Raw genomic sequence first — 25,086 nt, forward strand, 5'->3', positions numbered from 1 at the left:
CATGTTCCTTGGATTTGGGTTGTGACATTATTTGTGAAAAATCTGCACTTGGGTTTGCATTATTTTAATCGCAACATGAAGCAAAAGGCCAGCAAGGATCCTATGTTGTTCATCAAAAAATTCGAGAATATATCCCTAGATTGTTATGGTGACCATGAGCATCCAAGAAATTCAAATTAAATACAAGTACCAAGAAGAAAGGCCCCTTTACAAGAAATTCATTGATTTTTTTGTCATGATACATTTAACCAAGTCTAGAATACAAAAGTAATCATAGAAGAGTGCAGATTCTTTACCCTGAAATCCATCTCGATGATGCCTATTGCTACCTGCAAGATTATTACATGGGCTCCCACCAACTATAGGATCAAATCCACCTAATGCGTTCATCAACTGCTCCAACCGGTCACCATTTAGCTGCTGCACATCTGCATGGTCAATCAAATTCCTTTTATGGTTTATTTGCTCCAACCAACTCTTGACAATATTTTAATATATTTCTGAAATCTTAACCAACGCAACATTCTTCAAAGGGGTACCAACTTGACGTGGGGAAAGTTCTGCACCACTTATCCCAGAGAAAAGAGAAAGAAGATTGATACCTCCTAGGAACATGTCTTTCAAGACTGAGAGATGGTATGCTACTGTGTCAGCCTGGAATGAATTACCGAACGATTTTATATTTCAGTTCGAATTATTCCACCTCCCCTTATGTGGTTCCCTGGAAATCCTAAAAGCATATCTACTTCATCAGCTTCAAATGGGGCAACATTATTCCTCCCAACCCAGACCAAATTCCATTTTTGATATTCATCAAGTACATACTTTTGAACTCTTAGAGGTGGTTCACCATCATGGTCTTCAAGTGCCTTTCGGATCCTTTCTGTCAATTTTGCACCACCAATACAAGTTTGTAAACAATTCAACTTTGTTCTCTCGTCCCATGAAGGCCACCATTTCCTTGTTAGGGGTAAGAGCACCGACATTGGTAGAGCCATAATTTTAGCTATTTGGCTTCACCAAAAATTAGTTTATCTATTTTACCTTCTCACTTTACAAAACACCCAGCATTAGTAGTTTTATTTTAGCTTTCAACACAATAAAATAATATATTCACTATAGTAAAATAATATATCTACTATAATAAACAACAATCATAACCACTACCACCGATTGACCACCACTTCACAAAGCCTACCACCACAACCGCCAAAATCAACCCACAACTACCCAAGAAAATCAACCCACAACCACAAAAATAAATCCCACAGCAACTCACACCCACGACATGACTTGAAACTGATGACCCACCACGCCCATGGCATGACCTTGACACCAATGACCCACCACACTGACACCCACATGGCAAAAGAAGAGACCCTCACACAGTAGAGAAAAAATTGAGAAGAGAGGAAAAATTTGAGAAGAAAAAGAAAAGAATTTGAGTGAAAATTTTGAGATGATGGATGAACAGATGATGGATGAACAGAGTTGGGCTTTGAAGATGGGTGAGGAGGATGATGAATTGGGTTGGCAATGGTGCGTGGATCGATGATGGCTGATTGAATAGAGAGCTTCAGTGAGTTTCGGTGAGGATGATGGATGAACGGACTTGGGATTCGAAGATGGGTGATGAGGATGATGAATCGGAGTAGGAGAAAGAAAGGCGAGAGTTTTTTTTGATTGAGAGAGAGTGTGAGTGAAACGGAGGAAAAAAGAAAGAGAAGAAAGAAAGAAAGAAATATTATTTTAATGAGAGGTGGGAATAAAAAATATTATTTGATTTTAGCTTTGAGCTGCAGTGCATTATAGTTGAGTAGGTAAAATTTTTACCTATACCACCACCAATGTTGCACACTTGTTGTATATGGTGGTGCTAAAAATAGCAATTTAGCTTTTTTAGCACCACCAATACTAATGCTCTAATGCCTTATGAATGGTGCGTGGTGGAAATGGAAGGAGAGGAAACCTATTTTGGATTGGAAGATTGTGAACATAGCCCATTTTCTTAGCAGCAGCACAAAAATATTTTGAATTGACGAACTCAGGCTCCATGTCATATAGGAACTGTGAAATAGTGGTCCAAACTCCTTTAGGAGCAAGTGCAACATTCTCATAATAGAAATAGGGAGGTTTAATAGCAGCCTTTGGGAGTGTTCTATGAGTTATAAGGTGTGATTTATTAGGGACACCAAATTCAATCATTGGTTTTTGAGAGACGAATTGTTTCATCATCATCAAGGAGCACCTGTTTTTTTTCTTTTTCACATCTCAAAATCATACTGTTTTCTTTTCTTGTGCTTAGCAGAATGATTGCATGGAAGCTTAAGCCTCGGCTTTTCTTCAACAGGCATATGAGCATCCGTTACCTTAGACATTTGAGTAGCACAGATAAAATCTGCCAACCACGCAAGTGATGCATCGAGAACACATCTCTCCAATGCTATTGAAGCCTCATCTCTTGTGTACCCATTACTCATTAAGGATGACAATTTATTACTCTCATCAAACATGGTATTTGTGATTTCCTCATTGTCAGACCAACTGTCAACATCAGAGAAATCATCAAGAAAGCTCCCATCACAATCCAAAGAGCAATTATCAATATGTTGCTGTTCTTGAGGAGATGCTTCAAGAGTAAGTATGTAAAGATTGTATTTAGAATTTAATCTGTATTTTCCTCTCCATTTTTTTGTAATCTTGTTTTGTACAAAGTTGAAGTTTCCAAGTTCTATAAGATGAGAAAGCAAGAAATGCTATCTGATTATGAAGCTACCTTCGGTAAAAACAATAATGTACTACTACTACTACTACTACAAAGTCTCTATCAAAACCTCCATTGTTTAGTTAAAATTTGAAACAAAATTGATTTGTGTTAAAAACCACAAAAGGAAAATTTGGTCAAAGAAAGAAAGCCAAGCTACATGCAAAAAAAAAAAAAAAAAAAAAAACCCTTAAAATTATACTCATTTTGTAGTTTTATGATGAGTCATTTTGTAACATGATGAACATTTGTGTGAAGAAAAAACCNAGCTTTGTGCAAATTTGAGGTTTCCAAGCTCTTCAAGATGAGAAAACAAGAAATGTTCTCTGATTCTGAAGTTAAATTTGGTAAAAACAATTGTCATCCTTAACACTAAAAACAAGAAATGTTCTCTGATTCTGATTCTAATTTACCGCTCATCTTCACTGCAAGTCACAGTTGTCACCCTTAACACTAAAAGCATCCCCATCCATTTCTCTATAGTCTCTAGCTTTTTGCAAAGTTGTGGTTTACGAGCTCTCTGGGATGAGAAAGCAAGAATGCTATTTGATTCTAAAGCTACATTCGGTAAAAACAATAATGTACTACTACTACTACTACTATTACAAAATCTCTGTAAAAACATCCATCGTTCAATTAAAATTTGAACCAAAATTGTTTTATAATTTTGTGTTAAAAACCACAAAAAGAATTTTTTCAGAGAAAGAAAATCAAACTATATGCAGAAAAGAAAAAAAAAAAAAAAAAAAAGCTCTAGAGCAAGAAAATCTAGGAGAGAAGTTAAAGAGAAGTTATCAATTTCCCGCTCGTCTTCACTACAAGTCACATTTGTCACCCTTAACACTAAAAGCATCCTCATCCATTTCTTTGTAATCTCTAAATTTGTGCAAAGTTGAAGTTTCCAAGCTTTCCGAGATGAGAGAGCAAGAAATGCTCTCTGATTCTGAAGCTACATTCGGTAAAAACAATAATGTACTACTACTACTACTACTAGTACTACAAAGTCTCTATAAAAACCTCCATTGTTTAATTAAAATTTGAACCAAAATTGTTTTGTAGTAAAAATTACAAAAGGAAAATTTGGTTAGAGAAAGAAAACCAAGCTACATGCAAAAAAAAAAAAAAATCTCTAGAGCGAGAAAATCTAGGAGAAAAGTTAAAGAGAAGTTATCATTTTCCTGCTCGTCTTCACTTCCAGTCATATTTGTCACCCTCAACACCAAAAGCATCCCCATCTATTTCTCTGTAATCTCTAGCTTTGTGCAAAGTTAAGGTTTCTAAGCTCACCTAGATGAGAAATCAAGAAATACTCTTTGATTTTGAAGCTAACTTCGGTAAAAATAATAATATACTACTACTACTCTAGCTTTGTGCAAAGTTAAGGTTTCTAAGCTCACCTAGATGAGAAATCAAGAAATGCTCTTTGATTTTGAAGCTAACTTCGGTAAAAATAATAATATACTACTACTACTATAAAGTCTTTGTAAAAACCTCCATTGTTCAATTTAAATTTGAACCAAAATTATTTTGTAGTAAAAACCATAGAAGGAAAATTTGTGTAGAGAAAGAAGACCAAGCTACAAACAAAAAAAAGAAAAAAAAATCTAGAGCGAGAAAATCTGAGAGAGAGTGTGTTGTAACTATAAAGGAACCCCCTGCCTAACCATTAGAGGAAAGGAGTGGTAGTTGTGATTCATGAAAGTGTAGGAGTCGTGGAAGGAGAAGAAGCAAGGGAATCCTTCCTCCCAAATAATGTGAGGACCTTATAAAGGAACCTGAAGTTCAGATCTTTGTTCAACCAACTATGATCTGGGCTAGAGGCAAGGAGGTTGGCCACAAAATCCCTCATGAGTATAGCAGTAGATACAAGATTGGAACGCTTTGCAGCAGAAACTCTTGCAAGTAGAGCTTTCTTTAAGACAACCAATTTTGTGACCTTCACAGATGAAAATATGGAGGTTGAATATCTAGATCATAGAAGACCGCTTTACTTAACAGCCATTATAAACAGTATTCAAATTAGAAGAATGTTAGTAAACACATGAGCATTTCTTAATCTTATTGCCTTAAGCACTTTTTGAGACTGTGGGCATGGCTGACAAGAGGATTTTGGGGCCAACTATGGAACTAATAGGTTTTTGTGGAGTTGCAAAGTCCACTGATGGATACGTACACCTGGCCTTTGGAGTAGGACTTATAGTTGCCCTGACTCAATTCCACGTGATCAATTTAGAAGTTTCCTATTGTATCCTATTGGGGCAGCCATGGATTCATAAGCATTGTCTAGTTCCTTTGACTTATCATCAGTTCATGAAAGGGAGGCTAATTGGAAAACCTATAAAGATTGCTGGGAATCCAAGTCCCTTCAACCGGAATGAAGTAAATTTTGTGGAAACTATGTTTTATGATGAACTAGCACCAATTGAAGAATGTTTTGTCTAGATTCCTGGGAGCACCCATCCTAGAAGAAGAGGAGGAGGAAAGCAACGAACACGATGTAAGGAACCATCTTAATAGAAAAAGGCAAAAAAGAGAGGAGGTAAGTTCATCCAATTCGCGATGATGTGTGATCATTCACAAACCTGGTGGAAGAGTGGCGTACCATTTATGAAGGTGCGTGAGACCCGAATGCAGTTCGCAAGAGGGTACCAGAACAGCATGTATGCCATCTTGCATGGTAACACAAGGAGAGGCCTCTAAGGAGCCCAAGGATGCAGAAGTAGAGCCACAAATTTCATCAAAGGAAGAGTTGGAAGAAGTGAACTTGAGGGTTGACCTAAGGAACCTGAGGTCTGTCCTCATCAATAGCTAGTTGTCAGTACAAGAAAATGAGCAGTGGGAGGAATTGTTAAAGAAGTACGAAGATGTGTTTGTGTGGACTTATGATGAGATGTTAGGTCTTGATCCTAGACTAGTAATTCATTCTTTCAATATAGAGCCTAGAAGCAAGCCTGTAATCCAACCAGCCAAGGCCTTCCACACCGAGGCAAAGGCTTAGATCATCTAAGGGGTTAAAGAGTTTTTGGCAGCAGGGTTTGAAGGGAAAAAGAGATTAGGAGTATACCAAGGATCTCGAAGTGGTAGGGCATGCCGCTCAGGGACTTGTTCTTATCCTTTAGAGTGTGAGCACGTAGAGGAACCTTCGCCATCAAAGGATGAAGATGCTTGCCCTTCCCTTCTGCATGAGGAAGAAGAAGCCATGGATGAGAGCAAAAAAAAAAAAAACGGAAACATGGACGAGACATTGACTAATATGCACTTGACTTAAGGAAACCTGGGTCCATCTGAAGCTAGGATAAAATGATAGAAAGATTTTGTGCCAACTATTACCCAGGAGAAGTCAAAGTGACATTTTCCATTCTTCAAGCCGTGAAGCAACAGGCTAGTGAGGATCCTATGCAGTTCAACAAAAGATTTAAGGATGTATCATTGGATTGTTATGGTGACCATAAGGATACAAGAAATTCAAATTAAATACAAGTACCAAAAGGAAAGGCCCTTTTACAAGAAATTCATTGATTTTTTGTCATGATATATTTAACCAAGTCTAGAATATGAAAGTAATCATAGAAAAATGTAGATTCTTTACCCTCAAGTCCATCATGGTGATGCCTGTTGCTACCTACAAGATTTTTACATGGGTTCCCACCAATTATAAGATCGAATCCACCAAATGAGTACATTAATTGCTCCAACCGGTCACTATTTACCTACTGCACATCTGCAGAGTCAATTAAATTCCCTTTTTGGTTTGTTTACTCCCACCAACTCCTGACAATATTTATATTTACTTTTGAAATCTCAACCGAAACAACATTAATCAAAGGGATAACAGGTCAATGTAGGGAAACTTCTACACCACCAATCCCAGAGAAAAGAGAGAGAAGATTGATGTCTCTTGGGAACATGTCTTTCAAGACTGAGAAATGGTATTCTACTGTGTCAACCTAAAATGAATTTACCAAGCAATTTATGTCTATCAGTTCAATTTATTCCACCTCCCTTATGTGGTTCCTTGGAAACCCCAAAAGCATTTCTACTTCATCAGGTTCAAATGGGGCAACATTATTCCTCCCAATCCAGACTAGATTCCATTTTCGACATTCATCAAGTATATACTTTTGAACTCTTAGAGGTGGTTCACCATCATTGTCTTCAAGTGCCTTTCTAATTCTTTTTGTCAGTTTTGCACTACCAATACAAGTTTATAAGCAATTCAACTTTGTTCTCTTGTCCCATGAAGGCCACCATTTCCATGATAATGCTTTATGAATGGTGTGTGGTGGAAGTGGAAGGAGAGGAATCCAATTTTGGATTGGAAGATTGTGAACATAGCCCGTTTTCTTAATAGCAACACAAAAATATTTGGAATCAACAAATTCCGGCTCCACGTCTATAGGAACCGTAAAATAGTGGTCCAAACGCCTTTAGGAGCAAGCGCCACATTCTCATGATAGAAATAGGGAGGTCCAATAGCTGCCTTTAGGAGTGTTCTATGAATTGTAAGGACACCAAATCCAATCATTGGATTTTAGGAGACGAATTGTTTCATCATTATCAATGAGCTCTTGTTTTTTCCTTTTCCACATCTCATAATCGTACTCTCTTTTCTTTTTCTTTTTTTTTCTTAGCAAAATCAATGCATGGAAGCTTAGGCCCCAACTTTTCTTCAACAGGCAATGAGCATCTGGTACTTTAGACATTTGAGCAGCACAGATAAAATTTGTCAACTCTGCAAGTGATGCATCGAGACCACATCTCTCCAATGCTATTGAAGACTCATCTCTTGTGTACCCCATACTCATTAAGGATGAACATTTATTATCCACATCAAACATGGTATTTGTGACTTCCAAGTTGTCAAAACAATTGTCAACGTCAAAGATATCATCCTGAAAGCTCCCATCACAATCCAAAGAATAATTATCAGAATCGATATGTTACTGTTCTTGAGGAGATGTTCCAAAAGTTGACTATGTAAGGACTGTAATTAGAATTGAATCTGTATTTTCCTCTACATTTTCCTAAATTACTTTTGCAACATTCTTTTTAATAAAGCCCATCCCTATGAACTTATTAACCAATTTGGAGTTGAAGGAACCAGCAAATGAGCTTGTCACCCTTGAGCCAGTAACAATTTTCTCATTTGGAGGCGTCAAACTTGAAGAAGAAGATAAAGAAAAGTTATCGATTTCCTGCTCATCTTCATTGCCAGTCACAGTTGTCACCCTCAACACCAAAAGCATCCTCATCCATTTCTTTGTAATCTCTACCTTTGTGCAAAGTTGAGGTTTCCAAGATGAGAAAGCAAGAAATGCTCTATGATTTTGAAGCTATCTTTGGTAAAAACAATAATGTACTACTATTGCTACTATCACTAGTTGTTAAAATTTGAACCTTTTATTTATTTATTTATTTATTTTTATATGTGGTAAAAACCACAAAAGGAAAATTTGGCCAGAGAAAGAAAACCAAGCTACATGTAGGGAAAAAAAAAAAAAAAAAAAAAATTCCATTTTCGACATTCATCAAGTGTATACTTTTGAACTCTTAGAGGTGGTTCACCATCATTGTCTTCAAGTGCCTTTCTAATTCTTTTTGTCAGTTTTGCACTACCAATACAAGTTTATAAGCAATTCAACTTTGTTCTCTTGTCCCATGAAGGCCACCATTTCCATGATAATGCTTTATGAATGGTGTGTGGTGGAAGTGGAAGGAGAGGAATCCAATTTTGGATTGGAAGATTGTGAACATAGCCCGTTTTCTTAATAGCAACACAAAAATATTTGGAATCAACAAATTCCGGCTCCACGTCATATAGGAACCGTAAAATAGTGGTCCAAACGCCTTTAGGAGCAAGCGCCACATTCTCATGATAGAAATAGGGAGGTCCAATAGCTGCCTTTAGGAGTGTTCTATGAATTGTAAGGACACCAAATCCAATCATTGGATTTTAGGAGACGAATTGTTTCAACATCATCAATGAGCTCTTGTTTTTTCCTTTTCCACATCTCATAATCGTACTCTCTCTTTTTTTTTTTTTTTTTTCTTAGCAAAATCAATGCATGGAAGCTTAGGCCCCAACTTTTCTTCAACAGGCAATGAGCATCTGCTACTTTAGACATTTGAGCAGCACAGATAAAATTTGTCAACTCTGCAAGTGATGCATCGAGACCACATCTCTCCAATGCTATTGAAGCCTCATCTCTTGTGTACCCCATACTCATTAAGGATGAACATTTATTATCCACATCAAACATGGTATTTGTGACTTCCAAGTTGTCAAAACAATTGTCAACATCAAAGATATCATCCTGAAAGCTCCCATCACAATCCAAAGAATAATTATCAGAATCGATATGTTACTGTTCTTGAGGAGATGTTCCAAAAGTTGACTATGTAAGGAGTGTAATTAGAATTGAATCTGTATTTTCCTCTACATTTTCCTAAATTACTTTTGCAACATTCTTTTAATAAAGCCCATCCCTATGAACTTATTAACCAATTTGGAGTTGAAGGAACCAGCAAATGAGCTTGTCACCCTTGAGCCAGTAACAATTTTCTCATTTGGAGGCGTCAAACTTGAAGAAGAAGATAAAGAAAAGTTATCGATTTCCTGCTCATCTTCATTGCCAGTCACAGTTGTCACCCTCAACACCAAAAGCATCCTCATCCATTTCTTTGTAATCTCTAACTTTGTGCAAAGTTGAGGTTTCCAAGATGAGAAAGCAAGAAATGCTCTATGATTTTGAAGCTATCTTTGGTAAAAACAATAATGTACTACTATTGCTACTATCACTAGTTGTTAAAATTTGAACCTTTTATTTATTTATTTATTTATTTTTATATGTGGTAAAAACCGCAAAAGGAAAATTTGGCCAGAGAAAGAAAACCAAGCTACATGTAGGGGGAAAAAAAAAAAAAAAAAACTCTATAGCGAGAAAATCTAGGAGAGAATGAATGTGTTGTAGCTATAGTGGAACCCTGTGCCCAACCATAAGGGGAAAGGAGTAGTAGCTGTAGCCACGTATCAACGAACTATGACAACCATCTTTCATGATATGATTCATCAAGAGATGGAGGACTACATAGAAGACATTGTGGTGAAATCAAAAAGCATGGAAGGACATTTCAAGGTCCTTGAAAGAGTCTTTGAACGATGTAGGATGTACAAGCTACTGATGAACCCTTTAAATGTGCCTTTGGGGTGTTTACAGGGAAGTTCCTCGGTTTTTTGGTACATCACTTTGAGGGAACCTAGATTGGCATCTTATCGCATGTGGACAGAAAAGATGAAAGGGAAGTTTCAGACCTTTAGTGTGGAATACGCTTAACGAATAAAATTAATTCGCTGATGCTCTAGCCATTATATGGTCCCAAATCCCCTTTGAAGAAAGGGAGGCATTGGTGAAGATCAATAAGCAAGAGAGTTCTATTATTAAAACTCTAAGAGTCTGTTTGGTTGGAAGGGTGAAAAAGTGGGAGGATAGAAAAAATTAATTTCCCTCCCTTTTATTTGTATGAGAGTGAAAAAGTGGAGGGACGGAAAAAGTAAGTTTGCATAAATTTACTCATATGCCCTTGTTAAAAAATGGTACACAATTAAACGAAAAAAAATAACAAGCAACCAAAAAAGAAAAAAAATGACCCAAATTATATATTTTTTTCAAAAAATCATGTCCAAAAAAAAAAAAAAAAAAAAGCAAACGCCTAGTGAAGTAAAGAAGCAACAACTGTTAGGATTAGTGCTCTTAAATCATATTGTATGGTGCTATGTATGACATTATATATGACTTAATGTTGTGTTTAATAAGGTTATTTTATTAATATCTAAAATAATGGTAACATGAACATTTGGACATTATTATTTAGTCCATGAGATGCATAGTATGTGATTTATGTGATTTAGTCACAGAAGATATAAATCACAAGTTCTTTGTAGACTCAGAATTTTAGTTTGTAGTCCGTGATGAAATTGGGCATTTCATCTACGAAAACTATAACATATCAACTAAGATGATTTGTTTTAATCATGGAAGTGAAGACTTTTAGTTGGTATGTTGATATGTTTTAAGAGTTAAGACATATTGAACTGGACCGTTGTCACATTTTTTATTCTCCTAATGACTGTCAAATGAATAATAAATCTCACGACTTCTATTTATATCAACTTTTAATCCTAAGAGAATAATGAACCTGATCATGAAGTGTAGGTTGCTTTGATATATTAGGAATGAGATCTAAAGTGAGAATCAAAACCTCAGTATGTTGGTAGCTGCATTTAGTGTTGATGGAGCATCTATTCTCAAGATAGAATTCATAATTTCTTAACGAAGATATAAAATATTCCCTTGAGATAAGTTTAATAGGTTCGGTTATTCAGAATATTAGGTCTAACTACTTTAGTAAAGAGTTACTAAAGTATATATATTTATGAAATTAGATTAGTAATGTTCGGTTTTGAACAAAATCTTGATGAACCATGTGTGTACAAAAGACATCGAGATAAAATAGTAATATTCCTAGTGCTTTATGTTGATGATATTCTACTCATTGGAAATGATGTAGGGGTAATGTCATTAGTAAATGTTTGGTTGTCAAGCCAATTTGATATGAAGGGACTTGTGTGAGGCTAACTTTATTCTAGGGATCAAGCTTTGGCTAGATCGCAAGAATAAGATGTTAGGCTTGTTGCAAGTTGGATATATAGATAAGGTTCTAGAATGGTTTAGCATGCAAAACTCCAAGAAATGATTACTTCCTTTTAGACATAGAGTTCCTCTGTCTGATAACCAAAGACCTAAGACTCTTGAGGAAGAAAATATGATGAGACAAGTTCCTTATGCTTCTGCAGTGGGAAGTCTTATGTATGCCATGCCTTGTACTAGACCAGATATCTATTATTTAGTTGGCATGGTCAGCCGATATCAATCAAATCTAGGATCAAAACATTGGCAAGCTGTAAAACATATTCTCAAGTATCTACGAAGAATGAGAGATCATATACTTGTTTACCGATGTGAGGATTTAGTACCTATTGGCTATATAGATTTAGATTTTCAATAAGATCTTGATTTCAAAAAGTTCACTTCAGGTTGGGTATTCACCTTGGGAGGTGGAGCCATAAGTTGGAGGAGTGTTAAGCAATCTTGTATTGCAGACTCCACCATGGAAACTGAGTATGTTGCTACTTGTGAAGCAGCAAAGGAAGCTATTTTGCTTAAGAAATTCCTTTCTAATCTTGGTGTTGTGAGAATGGAGCAAGTTCCTATCACATTGTTTTGTGACAATAGTGGAGCGGTTGCACAATCCAAAGATCCAAGGAATCACAAGAAAGGCTAGCACATTGAAAGAAAGTACCACATCATTCAAGACATTGTTGCTTGAGGAGATGTAGTAGTAGCAAAGATTGATAGTGCAAATAATCTAGCAAATCTTTTTACCAAAGCCTTGCCCCAAAGGGCCTTTGAGTCACATTTGGAGGGAATGAGAGTTAGATTAGTGCACAATAATCTTTAGGGCAAGTGGGAGATTGTTAGGATTTGTGCTCTTAACTCTTATTGTATGATGCTATGTATGACATTATATATGACTTAATGTTGTGTTTAATAAAGTTGTTTTATTATTATCTAAAATAATGGTAACATAAATATTTGGACAACATAAATATTTGGACATCATCATTTAGTCCATGAGACGCATAGCACGTGATTTATGTGATTTAATCACAGAAGATATATAAATCACAAGTTCTTTGTAAACTCAGAATTTTAGTTCGTAGTCGATGACGAAATTAGGCATTTCATCTGCGAAGACTATAACGTATCAGCTAAGATGATTTGTCTTGATTATAAAAGTGGAGACTTCTAGTTGGTATGTTAATATGTTTTAAGAGTTAAGACATATTGAACTGGACCGCTGTGAGATTTATTATTTTCTTAATGACTGTCAAATGAATAATAAATATCACGACTTCTATTTACATCAACTCTTAATCTTAAAAGAATAATGGATCTGATCATGAAGTGTAGATTGCTTTGATATATCAGGAGTGAGATCTAAAGTGATGATCAAAACCTCAATATGTTGGGCAGCCACATTTTGTGTTGATGGAATATATATTCTCAAGATCGAATTTATAATCTTTTAACGGAGATATAAAATATTCTCTTGAGATAAGTTTAATGAGTTTGGTTATTCAGAATGTTAGGCCTAACTACTTTAGTAAAGAGTTACTAAAGTATATATTTATGAAATTGGATTTCATAAATATATGATAAATAACTTAAAAGATTTGTTAGAACATATGTGGTTCACTTGTTAGGAACATATGTCAATATTTTATGTAGTTGGCTAATCCTTTGACAAAATGCACTTTACTTGTATTTAGGTAGATCTAGGATGTGTTTAATACTTCCAGAAACCTTGTTCCAAGTTCAACTGCTAAAGCCATACAAGTCTGTCCAAGAATCAAGTGAGAAAGTGCTGAATTTTAAGGCTCGATAACTTCTCGACACCTGGCTATCTGTCTAGATCTTCAGTTGATGCTTATCGCAATCTCGATAGCTGATCGATCGATTGAGAAAGTTTTTGTCCCCTCAACACCTTCTCGACACCTCTTCAACAACTGCTATCTATCAAGATTCATTAAATCTCGACACTTGCTCGAGACCTCCTCGATAGCTGCTATCTGTCGAGGTTACGGGAATTCAGATTTCTGTTTTTGGGCCAAGTTTATGTATTTGAATAGGGCTTCTTTTCTCACAACCCTAGACCTATATAAAGTTTATTTTGGAGGCCGTCACATAAGAGAATACAAAGAGAACATATGCAATAGGTGACCGATGTCTTATTCTCTCTGAAAGAAGCTACTGCATTTTTGTGCCTTAGGGTTTTGTAATCAAATGCTTCTTGATCTTCATTGTTGATTAAGTGAAGAACTTTGTAGCCAACAATCTTTTTCTAGTTGGTGATTGAAGTCACGTACTGGGATCTGCGCAATTGGTTAGTCACGTATTGGAATTCATGTATCAAAGGGTGGCGTTCATATATTGAAGAGTTCAGAGGTTCTGAAGTGGTAGAAGGTTTCTGCTGTGAGTTCATCTACGGGGATTGTAGAGTCTAGGGATAAAGGTTTTGTACTAGATTTGAAACTTCTCTTTACTATAATTGATTGCTTTTCGGGAAGGTTTCCCCTCAGGTTTTTTACTGTGAAACTGGTTGGTTTCATTGGTTTTCCTGAGCCATCATATCTTGTCTTATTTATTTTTCTGCTACATGATTTTGACATGATATTGATGTTTGTTTGTTATTAACAAGGTTTATTCATAATTAATCTAATTAACAACTTGGGTTTAAAACTTGTTAATTCTATCAACCGGGGTCTAAAATTTTCAAACAAGTGGTATCAGAGCGGGTTCACTCTGATTGGATTAATTTCCTGAGTGTGATCCCTTGACCCCTGTTGTCATGGATAGAGGACAATCTTTATTTATACCTCCTTTATTTGATAGAACTAATTATGCGTACTAGAAAGTTCGTATGAAAGTCTTTTTGCAGGCTTTAGGTGAACAGGTATGGCAAGCTATTGAAGTTGGCTGGATTAAGCCAAAAGAAGCGCCGATAGATTGGGATGATGCAACAATCATAGCGGCAAATTTCAGCAGTAAGGCTTTGAATGCTCTGTTTTGTAGAGTGACCAATGAGAAATTCAAGAAAATATCATCCACGGAAGTTGTCAAAGAAGCATGGACCATTCTTGAGACCACCTCTGAAGGTACCAAGGCAGTAAAGACTGTGAAGTTTCAACAACTCATTAGTAGTTTTTAAGAAATAAGGATGGAGGAGGATGAGACCTTTGATGAGTTTTATGAAAAACTCAAGGATATCGTGAATTTTGCTTTTAATCTTGGAAAATCTATTGCGGAATCCAAAATTATTAGAAAAATCCTTAGGTCCTTACCTAAAAGATTCCATGTCAAGATAACTGCCATTGAAGAAGTCAAGGACATTGAACAAATTCCTTTGACTGAGCTTGTAGGGAACCTTCAAACCTATGAGATGGGATTAGACTCAATGGCAAAAGATGGAAAGAGCAAAAACTTGGCTTTTAAGGGTATAGAGGAAGAGATTGAGGACTCTGAAGATGAAGCTGAAAGTAAAGATGAGGATGAAGATCTAACCTACATAACTGATGAGATTATCAAGCTTCTTCAGTTTAGGAAAAAGGATAAGGGCAAACCTCCTAGGAAACCTAAATCCTCTAGGAAGGGCAAGAATGTGAAACCCCTCATTAAATGCCATGAATGCAAAGGTTTTGGTCATATGAAGATAGAATGTCCAAACTACCTCATGAAGGAAAAGACTAAAGAGTCGAAAGATAAAGGGTTGGTTGCTTCTTGGAGTGATATTGAGGATGACTCTTCTGATGAGTTTGTGGATGAATGTCGCCACATTATGGCCTTTGTTGCCTCAACCGATAAGGTTATTGTGGAGCGTCTAGTGACAGTGAGGATTCTTCTGATGATGAAGTACCTAAGAAGATGACCCTTCAGGAAGCCTATGATAAGCTATGCATTGAATTCATAAAATCTAAAAGACTTCTCATCTTTTTAGAAAAGAGCTTAATGAGGAAAAACTGAAAAAGCTAATTTGTTAGTCAAGTTAGATGAGACTACAAGGTTAGTTGAGACTCTTATTGTGGAGAACACCTCATTAGAAGAGAAGGTCAAGAATCTTGAGGTTGAGCTTAGTCAAGCTAGACCTCAAATAGAGAGGATGTCTAGTACAAAGCTTGATGAGGTATTGAGTGCTCAAAAGCTTAGTTCTGATAAGACTGGCTTAGGATATGCTGTTTCCTCTAGCCCCTCTCCTCTTCCACGGCTTCTAGATCAATGACTGTCTTTGTGCCCCAATCAGAGAAAGGTAATAAAGGTATGAAATCTAAATCCTTTGTTAGATCTCATGTTTGTCACCATTGTGGTGCTTCTGGACACATTTGTCCTAATTGCTTTAAGTTGCATCCTTATAAGCAATTGTCCAAATGGTCATAGGTTTCCACTCTAGGACCTACACCTTTGTTTGGAGAGTTATTAAAAACTTTGAGCTTTTTAACTCAATTTCAGGAGAATCTTAATTCTTCTATGTCCTTTAGTAGACATACTAGGACATGTACTTTTTCATCTTCACGGCCAAAGACTCGTGCTGTGTGGGTGAGAAAGGAGCCTAAGACTTAATTGTCTTTTCTGTTTGTCCTCTGCTTTAATTCTTTCTATCTAAAGTAGGACTCTCTTTGCTTGATTTCTTATCTGCTTTTGGAATCATGCTTTCATGCATTTGCACCCTTCTATTTTGTCTTCACGCATATGCATCTTTCTTTCATGCTTTCATGTTGTTTGTCTATTTTTGTTTGGTTTTTCAGTCTTTATTTTGTTTGTTTTTCAAAATAAAAAGAGAAAAATTAAAAAATACAAAAACAGTATGTGTTTGTTTACCTTGGATGGCTATTGAAACAAAGTTTTCTAAACTTTGTATCTTTTGTAGTTTAGATGAGCATCTTTATGCACAACTATGCAAGTGAGTTTTGTGGCTTGTATTTGTGATGAGTAAGATTAAGTAATCTCTTGTACTTAACACTCGTATCACTCTTTTTGATGGGAAGGACTAGAAAATCCTAAGAGAAAGACATAAATAACCATCTCACTACTATTGCTTGCCAATCATGAAATGACATCTGTATGCTTCGACATAGCAAAAGTGCAATGTCAATGACATCTGTATGCTTCGACATAGCAAAAGTGTAATGTCAAATGCTTAACATCATTGACTATTTCTTTTCTTTCTCTTATATGCCCATGCATGATTTGCTTAAAAAAGAAAAAAATGCAAAGAAAATAAAAAGCAAAAAGAATAAAAATGATTTATATATGATTGCAAGCCTGTATTCTAGGAGATGTGGGAGTTATAGGATGTACCTCAAAGGTGATAGTCCCCATTAAATAGTTATGATTGTGTGTGAGTTAAAGTGATTTTCTCATATCCCAAATCGTCATAACTAGTTGACACTTATGCAATTTTGCGATATTTTTCACACATAACACACAATATTCTTTGCTACTCTTGATACATGTGCAGGTATAATGTGATTTGACCATCACAAGTTTTACATGTGTTCATGTATGCTCACTAAATTGTCTTAACTTGTTTTTAAAATATAAAATTGGCTAGACTTATTTAGTGTGTGTGTGTAAAACCTTGTGATGGTCATATGCTCACTAGACTTATTTTTCATATGTTTTGCATCTTTCTATTCTCTTGTCATCCATAGCATTTTGTTTTCATTACATTCATGCATTTATATGAATTTCTTATACCCCTTAGATCATCCTTGATCATCTTTATGTTTCTCGGGTGAAGCTTTCTAGTTTCTTGTACCTTTTGTCAATCATGACAAAAGGGGGAGAAATTGTGGAGAATGTGTGGGGTTTTTTTTTTTTTTTTTTTTTTTTTTTTTTTTTTTTTGAAATTCTACATGTTAGGGGGAGAAATGCATGCCTCTGTAAAGGAGAGATATGTTTCATCTTATTAGGGAGAGTGCTTACTTCCTTCTTCTTATACACCGGTCTTATGAACATACATACATTGTGCTTACCTTTGATATATATATATACATATATATATATATATATATATATGATGATGTATGTCTTCTTCATCTATCTCTACATGTGTTGTTTCTTTTCTTTCTTTATACACATGTTTCTTATTATGTGTATGCAATCCATTATTTCTGTTTCACACTAAGATGCCTTGATGAGCTTTGTTTAAAGTATTTCAGAAATACAGGTTGTCAAAGTCTACTTGCTATAAACTCTCTTCTTGCAAAGTCTTTCAAGAGTTTGTGTTAGGATAGATTTTATTATATTCAACAAGTGAATATGAGTTGAGTGATTTATGACTTCTCTTATATCTTCATTTGTTTATTATGGTTTTGTTACGGATTGCCAAAGGGGAAGATTGTTAGGACATATGTGGATCATGTTAGGAAAATATGTTAATATTTTATGTAGTTGGCTAATCCTTTGACAAAACGTACTTTACTTGTATTTTGGTAGATCTAGAAGGTATTTAATACTTCAAGGAATAAGAGTTCAAGTCTAGTATTGAAACCATGCAAATCTGTCCAAGAAATAAGTGAAGAAATTCTGATTTTTTAAAGCTTAGTAGCTCTGCTCGACATCTCTCGATAGCTAGGCTATCTATTGAGCACTTCAGCTATTTCTTATCACCATCTTAACACCTCACGACAGCTAGTGGATCGATTGAGAAAGCTCCTGTCTCCTCGATAGCTTCTCGACACCTCTCGATCGATCGAGCTTTACGAAATTCAGATTTTCAAATCTGATTTTCAGCTCATGCTTATGTATTTGTGTAGGGTTTTTTTTTTTTTTTTTTTCACAACCCTAGACATATATAAGGCTTATTTTAAAAGCCGTCACATAAGGGAATACAAGGAGAACATATACAAAAGGTGACCGATGCCTTATTCTCTCTAAAAGAAGTTGACCGATGCCTTATTCTCTCTAAAAGAAGCTACTGCATCTTTTGCGTCTTAAAGTTTTGTAATAAAGTGCTTTTTGATCTTCATTGTTGATAAAGTGAAGAACCTTGCAGCCAATATCTTCCTCAAGTTTGTAAGTTAGTCACATACTGGGATTCGTGCATAAAAAGGGTGGCATTCATATATTGAAGAGTTCAGATGTTCTAAAGTGGTAGAAGGTTTCTGTTATAAGTTCATCTACGAGGATTGTAGAGTCTAGGGACAAAAATTTTGTACTAAATCTGAAAATTCTCTTTACTATAGTGGATTGCTTTTCGGGAAGGTTTCCCCCTAGGTTTCTTACTGTGAAACTAGTTTATTTCATTGGTTTTCATGGGTCATCATATCTTATCTTATTTATTTTTTTTCCGCTGCATGATTTTGACATGATATTGATGTTTGTTTGTTTTAACAAGTTTTATTCATAATAAATCTAATTAACACCTTGGATTTAAAACTTGTTAATTCTATCAACCGGGGTCTAAATTTCCCAATAATTTTTTTATTCCACTGTCAGCCACGTCAGTTTTTACTGTTAATTGGGTGACGAAAAGGACCTAAATTTCAGACGTTAATTGATTTAGGAACTAAAAGTAGTAAAAACAAAATGTATGGACTAAAATGAAAAAAATGCAAAATGTAGGGACTAAAAGTGTTTACGCCTAAAAAGCCTTTGTAATTTTATGACACTACCCTAATACACCCAATGCGCAAGTGCTTTCCTTATCATTATTATCATCTTTAAATTTGTTTTTGACAAAACAACGAGCGGGGGTAATGATGATGATGATGATGATAATAATAATAATAATAATAATAAACAGAAAAAAGGTAAGAAACATTTTATTATACCGCAAAATTAACAGATGCTTTAAAAACATTAGTTTAAAAATATTTTAGAAAAATTTATAGGAAAAAAAGTAATTGAATTTTTTGACAGATTTCTATATATTTTTTGAAATATAGTATCAAAAAATTCCTAAAATAGTTCAATATTTTTTATATTTTTCATGAAAAAGATTTTCCAAAATTTCTACTTGCAAACTGAATAAAGATTCCTAACTCTAGTTCAGAATATCACCCAAAATTTTTTTTTTCAATTATTTCTAGACTGTTGAACTTTTCGGGCAGGTAGAGTTTTCGTAAAGATTCTATCTGTAATGTATGTCCAATATGATAACGATAAATTGTCCTTTTTTCTGTTTTTTAATTAATGGGGATGTTACATATGATGATAGACTGTGGTACCACGAATTTTAATTCCCCTTAAATGTAGATTTGGTTCTTAATCTTTGAACCTCATATAACATCGTTTAATACATTTATATTTTTCTTTTTAATTTAGTCTCTATATTTTAATAACATCACAAACATAGAGGATTTAAGAACATCACATTAACCATAATTTTATAGATCATGTATATAGGATTATATATGCTACTACTATTATTATTATTATTATTATTATTGAGGAATGTTATTTAATATTTGAACTTATAAACACATGCCTCGTCTCATTGTTGGAAAATTTTTATATAAATGAAAATAAATGTTAGCAGCATAGTAGAAACAAATCACAAAAAACACAAAAATAAAAAAAAAAAAAAAAAAAAATCTTTCAAAAGCTATGAGACAAACTCCTAATAATTTTACTATTATTAAACCAATTAAAATAAATTTTTTATATACGTTTCACGGCAAAAGGAACATCTCATTATTTTTTTTTCTCTTATACCTACTATTTTTCATTCACAAACCACAACCCTTTGCAGTTTGCACTTTTCCCCCTATTTTCTTCTAAACGCACAACTCTCTCTCTCTCTCTCTCTCTCTCTCTCATATGTTGTTCTCCTATTACCAAATGGCCGAATGACCACAATTAATACCTTCAACCTTTTTACCTCTTTTGCGTGTGGAGAGACACTCAAAGTTTTTGCCCAAAAAATGGCAAGAAGACTTTGTGCCTTGCCTTAATGAGACAACTCTCTCTCTCTCTCTCTCTCTCTCTCTCTCTCTCTCTTATGCTGTTCTCATATTACCCAAGGTTTTCAGACCCGGACCGTTCATTGAACCGTAGAAGGGAGAGGTTCAAGGTTTTTGAGGTTGAACCGAGGTTGAACCGGAGTCGAACTGTGATGACATCATAATTAATTTAATAATTAATTAAAGCCTAAATGTAGATATTAAATTTATAAAACTAGCAAAATTGACTAATATATTTATATATGTGAGGGGAATTTAATGATTTTCAAGCATATATTTAATAATTAAATAAGAAAGTTAATAAAATAAAATAATAACCATGAAAACATTAAAATTTATTATTAATTTTTGAAGTAAAGTTGAATATCTTTGAAGGATTTTAATTATAATTTTTTTTTATTCCTTTTAAAAGATGAATAATTTAATTAAGTAGAATAAAATTGTATTAAGTTGTTTTTATTAAAAAAAAAAATGCTAAGGGGTTGGACCGCACGGTTCTTGACCGGTTTGTACGGTCCAACCCCGATTTTAGGGGTTCACGGAATTGCCACTTATGCCCGGTTCTTTATGCTTAAAAAATCGGTTTTCATGACGGTTCACAATTTTCACGGTTTGACCTCCCAGTTTTGGTCCGGTTCTGAGAACTATGATATTACCAAGTGGCCGAATGACCACAATTAATACCTTTAACCTTCTGAAAAAATTATAAGGTTCTCGAGATGGATAAGTGATGTAGTCCATTATTTCAGTAAAAAACTCACTTGTTTAAAATTGTGAAATTTTAAATAAAAACTAAATACTGACTCAGCAATTTTAAATAGGTAAGAGTATTTTATTGGAATAGTGAACAAATGATATAGCCCACGATGAGCACAGTAGAATTTCTCAACCTTTTGACCTCTTTTGCGTGTGAGACTGAGACACACTCACGGTCTTTGCCCAAGAAAATGGCAAGAAGACTTTGTGTCTTGCCTTAATGAGGTGTCTAATTGAGTGTGATGAGCTGGACAACAATGGTCGATGCACTGCACCCAACACTCACTCCACCAATCAAAGTCTGGGTAAAAAGAATGTAATAATACTTGTTAATAATGAATAGTAAATCTACAAAGAATTAGATGGTGAATATATTTATGGTTGTAACAAAGTGGTCACGTGGCATAAGTGTGACTTCGTTAAGGTAGAGTGTGAACAACTAAACGACATGTAGTAAGAGACACATTTTATTTCTTAGTTCCAAAGCTGTAGTTGTTTACGAAAAAACTCTAGGCAGACTTCAGTACAGGTTCAGGCTCTTCTCCCTCCTCTTTGACAGCTTAAATGCATTATGTTCCAAGAATTAATTTACCTAGCATCAACAAAGTGCGAGTATAGAATTTATTAAGTAGGTGCATAAACTTCAGAATATGCTGTGAACTGTGAAGAACCAGTGTTGCTACCAGGGCTTATGAGAGATTTGCTAAGAATGAAATTCTCATTAACTTGCTTCATGATACATGGGATTGATCCTTAGATAAAATCAGAGGCTAAGTAACTAACTTAACAACTATAACAGCTTCTTAACAGAAAAACTAAAAGCTCACACGTGCACAGTCTCGTGCATCACTAAACTATTTACAAGACTAACTAAACTACAAACAATTTAAGCTATATACAATACATAGACTAAAACTACAAGTAGGTTAGCCATGTACATCTTCACTGATCTGCTCTACCTCTTCTTGCCCTGAGTCTTGATGCTTTGACCTCTGATAGGGCTAGATGACTAAGCATCGTGGTTTTCTGATTTACTAGTTGAAGATGTTGATGCAATACTCAGAGGGGCAAGAAAGGTTGGCACAAGCAACTTTGGTTTGAGAATGGGTAATGTGACTTCAAAATCAAGCACATGAATGGCTTTTCTTATTGACGGTCTGGCATTGTAATCTGGATGAGCACACCAAAGTCCAACAACCATCAACCGTTCCATTTGCGGCTCATCAAAATCTCCACCCAATCTAGGGTCAGCTGCCTTAAGAAGATTCCTTGCTCCATAAAGCTCCCAAAGCCACTCTAACATAATAATTTCATCTTGTTTTGCATTGGGTTCAGTTGGTTTTCTTCCACAGGCTATCTCCAATACTACAATCCCGAAACTATATACATCTGTCTCCTTGCTGGCTCTGCCCGACATAATACATTCAGGGGCCAAATAACCCCAGGTCCCGGCCAAAGCTGTGGTTTGTGATCCTTTTACATGGTCCACCAGTCTAGCTAAGCCAAAATCCCCAAGCTTTGCATTTAAATTTGAATCCAACAAGATGTTGCTTGACTTTATGTCCCTATGCAATACGCATTGTTCCCATTCTTCATGCAAGTATTGCAATGCTGATGCTAGGCCTCGAGTAATATTGTACCTCTCCACCCATGTTAACAAGCTTTTACCTTTGAAAAGATGCAAATCTAAGCTGCCATTTGACATGAACTCATAAATTAGAAGAAGATCATTTTTCTCGTGGCACCAACCAATTAGTTGCACCAAATTTCTATGCCTCAGCCGACCAATAATCCTCACCTCAGATATATACTCCTTTATCCCTTGTGCAGACCCCCCTGAAACTCTCTTAATGGCAACATAGGAATTTATGACCCTTAAATATCCTTTATAAACCCGACCAAACCCTCCTTGTCCAAGCGTATTTTCCTCTGCAAAGTTGCTCGTTGCAGAAACTAATTCGTTGTAAGAAAACTTCTTTGCTCCAATACCTCGTTCGAATACATCATCCATTGAAAGATCAAAGCCAAACTCCTCTTCTTTTTCTCCTTTCCCTTCACGACACTTTTTCCTATACACAAAGCAAACCAACACCAAACCCATAATTAAAATGCACGCACCTAAACTCAGGCCCACCACCAATTTTGTCTTTGGCTCATCTTTATTCTTTTCCACAGAAGGTGCTGGCGATTGCTGAATCGTAGAAGGTGCTGGCGATTGCTGAATCGTAGAAGGTGATGTAGATTCAAAAGACCAAGTGGAAAGAATATGCAACTCAGAAATCAATCCTGTCGAAGCTGAGAACCCAAATTCAACCAATTCTGGTAAATGTTGTGTCAAATTAATTACAAAAGAAAGGTGCTGTTGAATAGTGGTGTTCTTGAAACCAGTGAAGGTAACGCTTAAATTTTGCGTACTAGAATCGTAATTGATACTTGCACTATATGTTCTATTCTCCTTAATGGTACAATACCATGGTGTAGAGATCTGAGACTTCATGCTGTTGATATTGATACCAACGTGTTCACGAACTGAATTCAGTGGATCAAATTCATCATTTGGAAATGTATCAAACTCCACTGCAACAAATTTATTTGCAGCCAGGAAAATGGGATCTTGCATTTGACCGCGGCTCAAAAGGCCGAGGCCGCTGCCATCTGTTGGACTAGGAACAGGGTAATTTGGGGTTGAGAGGAAGAACGTGATCCCATCTGAATAGCTGTCTTTACCTTGAGAATCGATGATGAAGGAGAAGTTGGAAGTGAAGTTGGCCGCTTTTCCTGATTTCTCGTCCCAAAGATGCATCTGCTCTGAATATGTGGCTCGACCCCAGTTGTCCACTTCATCTGGCGTGAGTTGGATCACTGAACCTGATATCGAAGCGTTTCCTGTTCGGATTATAGGTTTGTTGTTGATTGTTTGACTGAAATCGGTGTGGTTGAAGAATATCTGAGTTGCACAAGGGTTTATGAGCAAGAGGAAAATGCTTATTGACAAGTAGATGATACGGAGCTCCGGTGCCTGGAAAACCATGGTTAGAGAAAGTGGGCATGGGGCTTAGAGGTTTGCCAATTGTTATCAAATATGATAGGAATTGGACGGCTACGGCATCAACCTGATATATCATCCTTCTTCAAAATTATTGACTCAGCTACAAGTCAATATATATTATACTGCTTATTTTATTTCTATTCCTATTTCCATTACTTATATTAAAAGATCCAGTTAATATATACTTTAAGGTATAAACTAATTATTTATTTTGATAATTCTTTTATGAAAAATTGAAAAAATTAACAAAACTTTGGTGAATCCATATTAAAAAGAGCGAAGAGGTAGTATGAATAGTGTTTTGAGCAGTTTAAAAATTTTGGTAAGTCCGTTTATACGCACTGTTTGATGCTTTTGCTAAACAACTCTATTTAGCCAAAACTTATGGTTCTGAATTGTGACAGACCGTACGGTATGTATCAACTATATTGATCAAGACTTGACAACAAAAAAAACTTTTGTTTTTTAGCGATTTTTTTTTTTTTTTTTTACAACAAAAAACTTCGGTAGTCCGTAGTCTAGACTACCTAAAATGCGCCCCACAATGGGTCCCACTGTGATCTCTCTTTACTCCATACTCCATACAGCAAATAAGTATTCTTGGTGAAACCTAGACGCAATTATTCTAGTCAAATGTCAAACGCGTTTGCAGCTCCAATTCAAACGAGTGGGGATTTTGTTTGATTTTATTTGGCCAAACAAATATTTCTCTCTATCTCTCAACTTTTAGTCTAAGTTTGACATTATTATTATTATTATTATTATTATTATTATTTGATTGATTGATTCAGCAAGCCATTCAAATCTGTGGGATTTTAAAAGATTTAGATCATACAATTTACCGTGGTATTATAAATATGTTCACCTTGTTGTAAAAAATAAAATAAAATAGAGAATTGATAAGAGGATTTGGCAAGACAGTGCAATTGACAGTCA

General features: G+C 35.4%; 1 protein-coding gene and 3 pseudogenes across 1 annotated transcript; all 4 read right to left on the reverse strand.

The window, feature by feature from the left end:
- Positions 1-207: 207 nt before the first annotated feature.
- Positions 208-5,433, reverse strand: LOC136070544 (DNA (cytosine-5)-methyltransferase DRM2-like; annotated as a pseudogene).
- An 843-nt stretch (positions 5,434-6,276) lies between these two features.
- On the reverse strand, positions 6,277-8,055 carry LOC112024211 (DNA (cytosine-5)-methyltransferase DRM2-like; annotated as a pseudogene).
- A 185-nt stretch (positions 8,056-8,240) lies between these two features.
- LOC112019934 (DNA (cytosine-5)-methyltransferase DRM2-like) lies at positions 8,241-9,441 on the reverse strand (annotated as a pseudogene).
- Positions 9,442-21,800: 12,359 nt separating this feature from the next.
- LOC112036689 (L-type lectin-domain containing receptor kinase IX.1) lies at positions 21,801-24,342 on the reverse strand. Its single transcript, XM_024069519.2, has one exon. It carries the CDS (start codon positions 24,130-24,132, stop codon positions 22,111-22,113), a length of 2,022 nt encoding a protein of 673 aa, XP_023925287.1. The 5' UTR covers positions 24,133-24,342; the 3' UTR covers positions 21,801-22,110.
- Positions 24,343-25,086: the final 744 nt, after the last annotated feature.

Source organism: Quercus suber, unplaced genomic scaffold (genome assembly GCF_002906115.3).
Source record: "Quercus suber isolate HL8 unplaced genomic scaffold, Cork oak 2.0 scaffold_240, whole genome shotgun sequence".
Taxonomy (NCBI): Eukaryota; Viridiplantae; Streptophyta; class Magnoliopsida; order Fagales; family Fagaceae; genus Quercus; species Quercus suber.

What these genes read in the sequence shown, in the direction of transcription:
- LOC112036689 (XM_024069519.2), bottom strand. Translation starts at nt 24,132, where the DNA reads ATGGTTTTCCAGGCACCGGAGCTCCGTATCATCTACTTGTCAATAAGC.